The sequence below is a fragment of the Sphaeramia orbicularis genome, chromosome 21 (assembly GCF_902148855.1).
Source record: "Sphaeramia orbicularis chromosome 21, fSphaOr1.1, whole genome shotgun sequence".
In the NCBI taxonomy this organism is placed as follows: domain Eukaryota; kingdom Metazoa; phylum Chordata; class Actinopteri; order Kurtiformes; family Apogonidae; genus Sphaeramia; species Sphaeramia orbicularis.
In genome coordinates, this window is record NC_043977.1 from 30,334,697 (window position 1) to 30,347,608 (window position 12,912).

Genomic DNA, 12,912 nt, shown 5'->3' on the forward strand with positions numbered 1-12,912 from the left:
GCCCCAAATATCACAAAAGGATGAGAGGATATGAACACACTTTGGCTGAAAGACTGAAAGGAGAAAGCAAGATTAAAAAAAAAAAAAAAAAAGGGAAAAAATACATTCTCTAGAGAGAAAGGAAAGCGCTCGGCTCTATTTCCGCCTAAGAAGCACAGAGTTAAAAGGTGGCCCCTGTACAAATGAAACTCAATTTCACGCCACATTATCCCTCCCTGTTCTCTTTCCTGGCTTTCATTTTCATTAAGACCAGAGACAATCATAAATTAATAATTACTGCCGAATGTCTAAGCGCAGGCCACAGTCCTATAGCCCTCCCCTCGCCTCTGTGGTCTTCCATGTTCACGCTTGCAAAATGTTAATTTAGGTAATGTGGCCTGGCCCTTGTCAGATAAAACTGTTTTGTAGTTTCACTAATACATAATGGTCTATCTGATTAGGTGACATTAGTCCTATCTCTCAGACAATCAACCTGCACCTTCCTAATGTCTCTCCACAGAATCAGGGCACCACTGAGTTATCAAGAGACATCCAATATTAGTGCTTTCACTAAATGGCCATCCTCTGCTCCTGATGACGTGCTAGGAATTTGCTCAGCCGGGGTTAACAATGCAGTTCACACTATGCAGAAATAAAAAAAATTTAAAAAAAAGATCTCAATTTGATGAAAACTTCATCTTTCAAGTTGGGGTAAACACATTTCGTCAGCTGGTCCGGCAAAAAAACAAACCAAAAAAGAAAAGTAAATTGGGCAATGTGACATCAGGCAAATCAACAGGATGATGTGGAATAATCTTGTCTGGATGATGTCTTCATGATCACATCTCTACATCAAGTCAAGTAAATAAACTACATGGCTCACATGGCTTTGAATATGCAATCAGGAGTGCTTTCCACACTACAGTGACGTTAAACGCAACAACACAGCTATAATGCACATTTGGTATTTAAAGTCTTTGTGCCTCATGGTCATATTTGTACTGAATTGAATTTATTACAAAATGTGCAGTGATATGGAACATGTAGCTGCAGGGCCTCGTCTCTCAGATGCCAGTGCAGAAAAAGGCATCAGATAGAGAAATAAACAGAATATCTGAGTAATAGCTGTGAACAGCCCACGTCTCACAAGCTCATTGGAGGTGAGTGGAGTGAATCTTTCGCTGCAGTAAAAAAAAAAAAAAAAAAAAGGGACCGATTGAGTCATTAAATGCGTAAAGTGGACGTGATGCCAGAGTTTTTATCACTCCAAGTTTCAAGAGGAACAGCTACAGTCGGTGTAAACTCAGCGAGAAGCATGGTTTCATGATTGATTGCCCATTGTGTGTCATATTGTTCTTTCAAGGTTGATTGAAACTTTAACCTCATTTTTAATAAGAAAAAAAGAGAAGAAGCTTGAAATATTCCAGGCCTTGAATTTTTACAATACAGCATTGAATTATGCAGCAATCAGTCAATTATTCATCTCTGTGGCTGTGTTACGGCCATGCTTTAAAAAGCATGCAAAATGGGAATGGGCCAAGCATGCTGTGTCAACACATTTCACTCAGAATTGCTTACTAGAGAAATTTGTTTCTCAATGTCGATTTGATATTTTTTATGCATTTTAAAAGCTGTACCTGTTACCAGTTGTTCTGAAATGATCCCTGTGGATAACTATTGTTTTTTTTTTGTTTTTTTTTTAGAGCAACACAAATAATGCCACTCAGAAAACGAGGGCTCATCATTATTAAAGCGTGCACTGAGAAAATAAGAAATATGTATGAAGTGCAGAAGCAATGGACAATGTCACATTTAAAAAACAAAACAGCTTTGTAAATCGATAAAAATCAAAATGTCAAAGTGAGTTTTTAAGATGTACGCCCAATTGTTTACCGTTGTTTATTTTATGGTTTTATATCGAGCATTAGTTTCACACACTTGAGAGGACGCATCAAATAATTTATTTACAGTGAGCTTGGTCACACCCTAATTTACATATGTTATCTAGGATAAGCTTACGCATGAAGAAAACACGCACACATGCAAGTCAAGGGGTCACTTGGTGAAAGACATTTTCAGCAGTTGATTACTCATACATTTTTGTACGTCTAGAAAAAAAAAAGACAGACAATATGCTCATTTGTTTTTCTACAGTGATGATTTAGGCCATACATAATGCATAGAAATTAGATTAAAAGAGGGTTAAAAGTGTAAAAGAGGATGAAGAGCTGATTGTAATGGTAGTGCACTGGAAAAAATTTAAATCTTACCAAGTGTATTTTTCTTATTTCTAGTCAAAATATCTCATCACACTTAAAATAAGACAAAATCATCTAAAGAGTAACTTTTCAGTGAGATATAATAAATTATTTTTAGACGATAGATCTTGAAAATCTTATTTCAAGAAATCTTACCAAGATAAATTTCACTTGTCCCATTGGCAGATTTTTTTTTTGTTTGAATTAAGCAAAACAAATCTTGAACTAAGCAAAAAAAAAAATCTGCCAGTGGAACAAGTGAAATTTATCTTGGTAAGATTTCTTGAAATAAGATTTTCAAGATCTATTGTTTAAAAATAAGTCATTATGTCACTGAAAAGTTACTTGTTAGGTGATTATGTCTTATTTTAATTGTGATGAGATATTTTGACTAGAAATGAGAAAAATACACTTGGTAAGATTTAGATTTTTGAAGTGTGGCTGCATTTGTGGACATCTTGAACTGTTTTGTGTTTTCATTTGGTGAGAAACTGTAAATGCATGTGTTAATAGACTTTCCAGTATCAAACCTATATCTGGATTGTTTCACCAGTGTCATGTGTGACCAGATTCAGCAAAACACTCAGCAACACACATTTGTATCCAAAAACATTCAGCAAAACAGTTAACTCACATTTTTTTTTTTTTTTATCATCAACATGTTAACTTTATTTGAATTTGAAGTACAATGAAGAGATGATTCGAGAAGCTATATAAGTTATCAGTGACAACAGACCTAGACACTCCATTGAGAACAAAAAGAACAAACACATTGTGAACATGGGACACTCCTCCTCCACCTCCTCCTCCTCTTCCTCCGCCTCCTCTCTTGATTGTAACACAGAAAGTCTAAACTGTTTTGCAGTTAAAGGACTGACATCAGCTTATGTCTAGAGAATATACACAGGTGTTTCAGCACCGAAATCCAAAATTCTTTAGGGAAAGAAACAGGAAAATGAAAACTTATGAGATTTCTTTTTCCACCAAGATAGCATGAAACACTACAAAAAAGAAAAAAGTTTGTTTGTGTCTGCGTAGGTACAACAGGGATTGGAGAATGTACTGTCATTACATGGAATTCAGTTTGGAAAAGTTGTGTCATGACTGATTGTTTTTCCATTTCTCAAGCTGACACGTGATCATAATTGCTTTGCATTATTTTTTTAAAAAAGCATTGAGAGGTGCTGATTTTGAGTGTGTCTCATGACAAAATGTACAGTAAATTCCAAGAAATATTACCTCTGTTACAAAGATTACAGTACTATTGACAGCAAAAGTCTTCATTTGAAAGTGAAATGTTTGATAATTATGTTTTCAAAATCATTTGGGCTTGAGTGAGTCAACCCTAGTATTTGTTCAGCACAATATAGGATTTATTAAATATCATAATTCCAGGACAAACATTTACATGCCTGCATGCTTTCTCACCAAAATGGCAGCTATAGGAAAGAATGATGGCTCAGAAATAGAACAAAACAAAACTGTAGGTTTATATAAATGGTGGTATTGTTTGCCTAATAACTCTACTGCATACACAATACCTCTTAACGTTATATACACATACCTTATCAATCCACTCAGGCTTGATTGAGTGAGTTTTCCTATCATTATCATCAGATCTCGTATGTACAACAATGGTAAAAAGGAAACTTGATTGTATTGTCATCTAATTTAGAAAACATGAAAATCAAACATCAGTCTTCTCTTTTGATAAACACATGGATAGATTCACATTTTTTTTCCCCCACAAGGTTCATCTCCATGTGTTATTTTTAGCTTCTCAAAATTCAATTGGAAATACAAAAAAAAAAAAAAAAACTTCAGTCGAATTTCTTTTTCGAAGCTTTCTCGCTGGCTGAGATACAGTATAAAAATCTTCAGTGCTGTGAATTTATGAGTTATTACCAACAGTGTACCATGGGTACATTTTACTGTGCTCGATATATATGTTAATCCTTCACGTTGGCCAACCTGTTACGTCAAAACCTGCTTTATCGATCTATTTAATGTCGGCCGCTGTGAGAAAAAGACTTCCTATTCTACATTCAGACTCAACCTCCTCCAGCATTTGGGTGAACACAGCATTTCCATTGAAACTCCTACAAGCAGCTTGACTTCTTTCCACTACTAAATCAGCCTGGATAAAGGCTCTTGAGAATCTTCATGGGTTTTCTTTTCTCTCTCTTTTTGTTTTGTTTTTTTTGTTTTGTTTTTTTTAAATTTTTATTTCCTGCAGCTCCTCACGGCCTTATCAGTACATCACTGTGGTTTTCAGGAACAGTCTTCCATCTGCAACAGAGGACACACAGGAGCCAAGGATTAGCCAACAGCTAACATCCTGCTGACGCACATGCACTATTCAGGATGTGATTGTTGATGAAATGTAACTTCAAAAATATCACCCTCTGGTCTTTTGATTTTAGCAGCATTACTATGGATTCCAACCCACATAAACATGAGATAAAACTGTGACAAATATGATTAAATATCATGTCCAGTAATTTACTTTATTACTTACAACAAATACCAGACGTGTTGAAATGTCATCCCTTGTGTGGGTGTCAGAAAGAAAATAAAAACATTTCAATACTTTACTTATGTATTTAACATCATATACAGAAGATCAGTCAGGAGTTATGAGTATAATTACACTGTTAGGTTAATATTTTATAACTGACAAAGCACATACTGTAAAAGGAGCTATGATAACCACACTCAAGGCATCAGAATGGTGCACCACATGTGTTTAAGACATCTCTACTGATACGCTTGTTTGAACATAATACTGCACTCATGATGTAAAGCGCTCTCTAAGTGACATTTCCTGCATGGAAATAGTGCTTATTGAAAACGGCAGACATTCCTCTGCTACGTTATCACCAGACACCTCCAACCTAACGAGCTTTGTCCATTTTCGGCGAACACTCTTGTCTGAGTGTTCGCCTGAGCGAGCAGCGGTGCTCCGACGCGGAGCTGGTAAAAGCATCTGTTAGGCACAGCTCAAGAGCATGTTTGACGTTTATTACCTTCACATTTCCTCTGCTGGAGAATGCTACAGTAATGCCTTTAAGAAGCACACCTCTCTATGGCAGCGCGCCTAAATAATTCAATGTTAAAAAGAAATGCTCACAAAGACATTTAGCAGCACAAGTTGTTGGACATGACACAAGCTGAACAGGACATCAGAGGCGATGTTTGACTCCTATTCTACAGAGACGCTAAGGATACACCTGGTTACAAGTGCATTTGTCTCTGCTGGTACAAACCCTGAGAGCAGCAGGTTATTTTCTATAATTAAAAAGCTACATTTGTTATTTTATCAATTATTATTCAGACCAGTGTCAAACCTACACTTAATTCATTATCAATATTTGATCATTTAGTCCTGTTCTCTTTTTCTGCTTGCATTTTATTTTATGTATTGTTGTGCACGGGGAGGGGAAACAACAAAGGCTTATTGTGCATGTGTGTATACAGTATGTATGTGTTAGGGTGAGAGGTGGGTGCGTGTGTGTGTATGGGGGTGGGGGGGGTGTGTACAAACACACAGGCTAATTACCCTGCACTGCCGTAGGTCTCAAAGGCATTGCACTCTGGCTGCATTTATTCAAGCAACAACCACCGAGTTCTGTGTAAAAGTCATTACAGCATGAATGCAGCGCTACAAATAACATAAAGCTAGGGAGGGGGCTGGAGAGCGCTAAGAGTGTGGGCCGGGATACACAACCTGACACACACATACATGCCTTCCTTAACAAGAGCAGATGAAACATCACACGCTCACCTCACAGTCTGTCTGCCTGCCTGCCCTGCTTCACAGTTGGAGCAGTTTATAGGGGGTGTTAATGAAAACAAAGACGATTTGATTATTTGACAGATGACGACATTTAATGCGTTGCCTAGATAATGTTCGATATCTCGGCATTTTACTTCTAACACTTACAATTATCATGAAAGACGGGAGAAAAGTGTGGAGCCCCGATAAGGAAATCTCGCTGATTTCAATCAATTTCCGATGCAGTGTGCAATATTAGAGCAAATGTTGAAACATCTGCTTTACATACACAAATAGAAAAATCTGTGACGTCTTGACACATTGTTTTATGAGAGGCTGTCTCATTAAAATATGTTAAAACTTCAGTATTTTTATATTCAAATCAAGATGAAAAGTTCATTAAAGAGAATAAATATTTCATTAGATGCTAAATAAAACAAAGGGAATTTTTGGCTTCTCTCAGCATAAAATTCCTTTGAAAGATTAATTAATACATGTAAATTATGCAAATTATGCCCATGCAAATATTTTATGAAGACAATTAAGGGATCCATTAATTACAGTCTTTTTTGCTTCAGTGACATTCATTCATTTAATTTTAATTTCACTTTAACTGTTTTGATGTTTAATCTTGCAACAAAGAACTTTATCTCTGTGCACAGGGTCGTGTAAACTTGCCGAACATATCGAGTGGGAAGCGGCAGGGAACCAGGGAAGATACTGGGGAAGATATTCACATGTGCACAGTTGCCAGGCAGTACTGGCGAGGTACAGTCTCAGTAGCTCGCCTGCCTGTGAAAAGAGCCACGTTCCCTCTTGGACCCGATTCAAAACACTGTAAAAGCAATTAATAAACACAGACTGTGTTAATATCGCAGAATTAGAGAAGTGTGACAAAAGACAAATAGAAATAATTAGTTCTCTAAAATTATGCCCTCATTATTTTTTTTTTTTTCTCTCCCTCTCTCCATTCGCTTCCCTGAGTTTGGAGTTGAGAATATACCACACATTTCTCTCGGCTTTCATGCGAGTGATAGGCTTGTTTTTTCCCCTTTGCTTGTGTAATTTATCAACATCATTTTTTGCCATTTGAGGTTAATTATACAGCGAGGCTTGCAGAGTAGAGCAGAGGAGACATGGGTGGCAGACAAATGCTTCTCTAATTGAACAAAAACACAAAGTGCAGCCTGTTATTCAGTTTCCTCCTTCAATCCACTCTTCAAGGCAGTGATCAGAGTGATTGAGAGGGTGCAAAAATGATATGCTCCATAGCTGCATCATACTGCCCCTCACTGCAATAGATGAAAAAAAAAAAAAAAAATTAAAAAACAAAAGACAAATCTAATTCCGCTGGTTTACACAATACAGCCAATGCTGCTATTATACATTAAATGTACAGCACAAGCCCTTTTAATATGAAACACTTCAACGACAAAGACCCGGCTCTTCATATGTGTAAAATGGTAGGAATTAAAGTCGCTAAATATACTAATTTGGTATGAAATAGAGGGCTATAATTACACTGTATCTACAAGTTATCTTTATATTTAAATGACGACATATGGATTTCCCTTTTTGGACATCAAACTCCTTCAGATCCCCGCAGTGACTGAATGACATTTAATTAAAGGGGAGTCATCGCTTCTCTTTGTATGTTTTCTTTCGTTTTTGCCCTTTTACAAAATATCAGCTCAAGTAGACTAATCAAACATTAAAGAGTTAAAAGGACCTAAGTTATTCTTGCATACAAAGATGAATATATTCTTCTTTTCACAGCAAATTACATGGAGCATTTTCCCGGATAAATTGGGACCTCTCCCACTGATAAGGGCGGTTCTGAGCAGATGCAGCTGAGGCGTATTAAAGGAAGACGTTAGAGTAATAATGAGGATATTCAACCTCTGCAAGGTGTCTTGTATCTGGGTAAACACAGATAGCAGACAGTCTACAGAGGTTATCACTAGAGCGCCCTTCCCCAAACACATACTGCACCCCCAAGGCTAACAAACAAACAAACCATTAAAAATGTACAAGGCTTATTCATAAAATGGATTGATTTGCCCCGTTTATTACTATCAAAGGGGGGATTCCACTGCTTTTTGCAGTTTTATGACTCATTAATGCTTCCTGAGCTGTAAACAAAGCTTCTTCTTTCATTCTTTCTCGCCGACCTTCTAGTTTCAGTTCTTCAACTATTTTACCTACTGTACGGTTCACAACACAAATGATCGGCTCCTAAAAGTGGCACAGACACTATGAGTCAAGTAAAAGAACAATATTATTTCTACGGAAAACCAATGATCTTGACCCAGTGCTGTGGCCCAGATGGCGAGCTGTATGCCTGAACAGCAGGCACAGAAACACTAATGTTCATAAACTGAAGCGTGTGTGTGTGTGTGTGTGTGTGTGTGAGAGACAGAGAGAGAGAGAGAGAGAGACAGAGAGAGAGAGAGGTAGAGAGAGAGAAAGGCGGGGTGGGAGACGGAGAAAGAGAGCAAGAATGAGAGCCAGAGAAAGAGAGAGAGATTTATTGTCTCATCTGAGCCCCTGTACCTTGTATTGTCCTTTCAGCATCTGTTCTTCCACTGCTGCGGTCACTCTCCATCTCAGGGGTCAGAGAGTCTAAGAGAAGAGAGGAATCACCGCCGTTAAACATCCCTGACATGCACCTATCACAACGCCACTTTCACAGCATCGTTCATTCAAAACAAGAGGGAGAGCCTTCCTTTTAGATCTCTGCTGCACGGGAGCCAACGTGTAGTGGATATTAGGTCAGCTGTTCTGCTCAGCGGGATTCTTAACTCTTTTTAGGCACATGTGCATGGTCACTTAGTGAGTATGAATAAATAACAACAATAATATTAGAATAAATGGCTTTAAGTTGTGTATGTGGATGAAAGAATGATTTGAGAGCTGAAAACACTGACTTTGTAAATTAAAAAAAAAACTCTCTGAGGTTCTGTCAGAGATCAAATCAACTAATATTTAGAAATGTCCTTATTCCCACAGTGCTTCACTGTTTAATGTTTTAAAGGTATCTGCAAAAAATGTCTGAGGGGACACTGTGTAACACTGACTGCAAGTGCAAAATGAACATGTTGCAAAGTGTACACCTTGTATGAGCTGTTAAAATTAAATAAAGAATAAGCTATTAAAAGAAAACATAAATTCACTGACAATAAAAAAAATTAATAATGTGGACTTTAAAAGAGCGATGTGAAACTTCAGGGTCACATCTGATGCCGACTGACGGAAAATTACAGAAAAACTCAATAAATACATGAGAAAAAACACTGCTTTGGACCTTCGAGGGTTAACGGTGGCAGGAAAAAAAAACATAAAATGTTTGGTTAAAAGGTAAAAAAAGCAGTAAATGTACTTATAATAATTTTAATATTGTGTTCTGTCCGCTTTGCAGTGATACACATAAATGTAGGTTAATAGTTAATATTCTCTAAAAAAAGGACATTATCTATATTACATCTGTGTTTTCTACTTTACTCAGTGACACATAACAATACAATGTTAAAGCTGCGTGTTCCTGTCTAGTGACGGTTAATCATATTTTCTGAGCTCATTGTGTTTTTCGAAACCTTTACTCTGTTAAACCAGCTCCAGCTGTCACATGAAAGTACAGTAATGAAAAACAACTGTACTCAGGTTATGAAATCCTGTAAATATAGCTGTTTACTTCCAAACGTAATTATTAAAATGTCTCGAGAGCAGAATTAAATGTTTAAACCCTGGATGTGACACTGAAATGTTTTGCTGTGTCTGAAAGGTAAGAAAAAAAAATATCAGAGAATAAAAAGCAAATGTGTAAAAGGAGAAAACAGGCAAATGGGATATATTTGATATTTTAGAATACAATAGCATTCACTGAATTCTAATGCTATGAATGTCAAGTTCATAAGATAGTGTTAAGAATTAAAGTCATATAAATGTAAAAGCTGAAAATTTAAAAGGATGATGTAAACTTATATTTCATAATGAGTCTTTTAAGTAGAAATTAACTAATGAAAAGTAAGAATTGTCTACAAGCAAAATGCCTCCACATTAACAGTAATGAAACTTTGGGTGAGAAATAAAGAAATTAAATCCAAAGTGCTGCTTGGTTATAGTTTTCAGGATACAGTAATGCAGTGGTTCCCAACTTTTTTGGCTCATGACCCCATTTTAACATCACAAATTTTTAGCGACCCCAGACATTCAAAACCAAGACATTTTTTGCTAAAGTTAATTTGTTTTTGATCATGTAATAGTTTGCTATACTATGTTGCAAATAAACATTAATTTTAGACAACATTTAGTCTATATAATGTATATTATTATGGACGGAGACAGAAAAGCCAGGTGTAGATTACTGCACAAAGTGAGAATTTTATTTTCCTTGGTCAGGGTATGTACAGTCAGTCCAGCTTGTATTTACAAGGCTGACAATTAATACTGAACAAACAATAACTCAAACTATGAATTATGAACGAGCTGCAGCATCTGAAACTGACCACAATGAACATCTGAAAGATAAACAGTACCACAGTGCTTCAGTTTCAGCTTCACAGTTTGTCATGTCTTTAATGTATTATGATTGTCTCTCTAAACTCACCATATATTTTTTATTAGTAAGTTTTTATTTTTTTATTTTTATCAATTACTAGAAATTTAAGGTGACCCCATCTGAATTCCAGGCGACCCCGCTTGGGGTCCCGACCCCAAGGTTGAAAAACACTGCAGCAATGGGTAAAAATGTGAAATTAGATGAATTAATAAGAGAATGGGTATTAGTCAAAAGGAGTTACAAGTTTGTCTCTAAAACACTGTCTGTCCATTAGAATACATTTATACATTTAGATTCATAAATCTATTATCATGTATATTGAAAACATTCCAATCATCACTTTTGTTTTCTAGTTCATCTCATCCAATTTACTGCATTTTATATGTGTTTTCTAAAATTGCAGACCAGTGTAATGTGTCTTTAATCTTTTTTTTTTTTTTTTTTTTTTAAATATATATATTATTTGTCTGAGTGTAAGCCCCACTGTAGCTAAGATGTAAGCGTGTGTTTGTTGTGGCATCAGTGGGAAGCGTCTGACCGTTGAGTGAACGCATGCTGTCGGAGGGTGACGGCTGCTTCAGACTCTGCTCAACCTGCTCTCTCCTCTTGGATTCATACTCCAGAGCTTCTTGGAGTTTCCTCTTGGCTTTCTTCTCTTTCTTCAGACGCTTCTGAATAATTGCTGTAGATGGGGGGGAACAAAAAAAAAATCACAGGCGATAAATGAGACAAATAAGGGGATTACTGTTTTTTAACTTAATAATACTATCACACTTTTTAAATACTAAAAATGCAAATCAACTAAAGTTAAATATTTCATACTGAATAAATATCTTTGTTAAGAAGATTTAAGCAAATACTGTCTGCTATTTAACGGCTAGAGGGAGTTAAAGCAAACTGAAAAATTTATTGGGATATTTTTCATGAATTTCTCTCATTAAACATAAACGACACAGTTAGAATATGAAGCTGATGCATTTAACATGAGCTGGAGAGTGAATTTCACTAAGTTAATAGGTATTTCCAATTAGGTTAAAAAAAAAAAAAAAGAAAAAAAAAAAAAGAAGGGGAACAAAAAACGGTGCTATGCAGATTTTAGAATGGTTAACGTCACCAAAGAAACACACAGCAGGTTCTGTCACTGTTTCAATGAACAACATTAAACATGAATGCAGAGCCGTGTATGTGCACTCAGGAGGCATCTACATGAGCACAGGCCTGTAAAGGAAGTGCAAAAGAGCACACATGATGTACACACACACACACACACACACACACACACACACACGTAGCTGACAGGGTGTGGATATAGTGCCAGGTAGTCATCAGCCAGTACCTCTGTTCTTCTGCTCCATGGCGAGCTGCTTCTCCAGAGTCTCCCTGAGCTCCCTCTCTCTGAACAGCTCCATCTTCAACTCCGTCTTCTCCAGCTGCACCTGCTTCTCCTGAGCCCGTGCGTTGTCAATTGCCACTTTCAGCAGGCCCTGCACGCCGACACGCACATATGCATTTACACACACAGAGGTATACAGAAAAACAGAGACCGGGGAGTCGGGGAAAAAGGAGAGTGATGTGGACTACTTAAGAACGTCAAGATAAAGTGACAGCATAAACACTGAATAAATGTCACTGCTATTCTTTGGATTCCGCCAGAGCACTGAAAACTGAGTTCCATGATTCCTTTCAGGCCTGTTACTACCTCAATTAACCTTTCTATCTATTAAGATGGCATTATTTTTATTTTTTTTTTAGAGAAAAACCCTGCACTGTACAACCTTTGAATATGAATAGCAGCTTTTCCATATTTTCTTATTGATGAAGAATGATAGCTGATTAAAGTCTTGAGTTTTGCCTGACCCCTTTTGGTCAAAGTTGAGAAATACACATTGAAAAAAGCGTGTAGAAGTGTTTGTGATGCTGAATCTTGGAAGCAAAGCCGTGAAATAAGTAAGAAACACTCAATAGAATAACATGAAGTTCACCGTTTGTGAAAAGGTCTGGTCTACTAAGCAGACTGTGAAAAATGACTATGGGTAAAGTCACATCTTCACTTCACAGACTGAGCCCTAATATCTTTATCTTTCATGCTTTTCTTACATCTCCATGATTGACTACTGGATTATGATAAATATACACAATATACAGTGTGGCGCATTTTCAAGCTCCTCACACAGCTCAGCAGGAATGAATAATATGAATGTCAAGTTTCTCATCATGTACTGCCATTCCAAATATACTCCATACAGTCGAGAATTGAGAGATACTGCGTTCTCTCATGAAAGCTGTACAGTAACGGGGCTATTTTCATCACAATTATTCCCCATCCACACGCAATTATATCA

General features: G+C 36.7%; 1 protein-coding gene across 7 annotated transcripts in view; it reads right to left on the reverse strand.

Moving 5' to 3' along the window:
* Window positions 1-3,980: 3,980 nt before the first annotated feature.
* The window catches only part of dachd (dachshund d), an 89,482-nt gene continuing 80,550 nt past the window's right edge, over window positions 3,981-12,912 (reverse strand). For all 7 annotated transcript variants that reach the window (XM_030125159.1, XM_030125154.1, XM_030125156.1 and 4 more), the window contains exons 8-11: window positions 11,907-12,054; window positions 11,109-11,252; window positions 8,566-8,634; window positions 3,981-4,526 (exon numbers count right to left, since the gene is read on the reverse strand). In XM_030125159.1, the coding sequence (XP_029981019.1) occupies window positions 4,489-4,526; window positions 8,566-8,634; window positions 11,109-11,252; window positions 11,907-12,054 (399 nt within the window). In that variant the 3' untranslated portion in view covers window positions 3,981-4,488. The remainder of the gene's footprint in view (window positions 4,527-8,565; window positions 8,635-11,108; window positions 11,253-11,906; window positions 12,055-12,912) is intronic.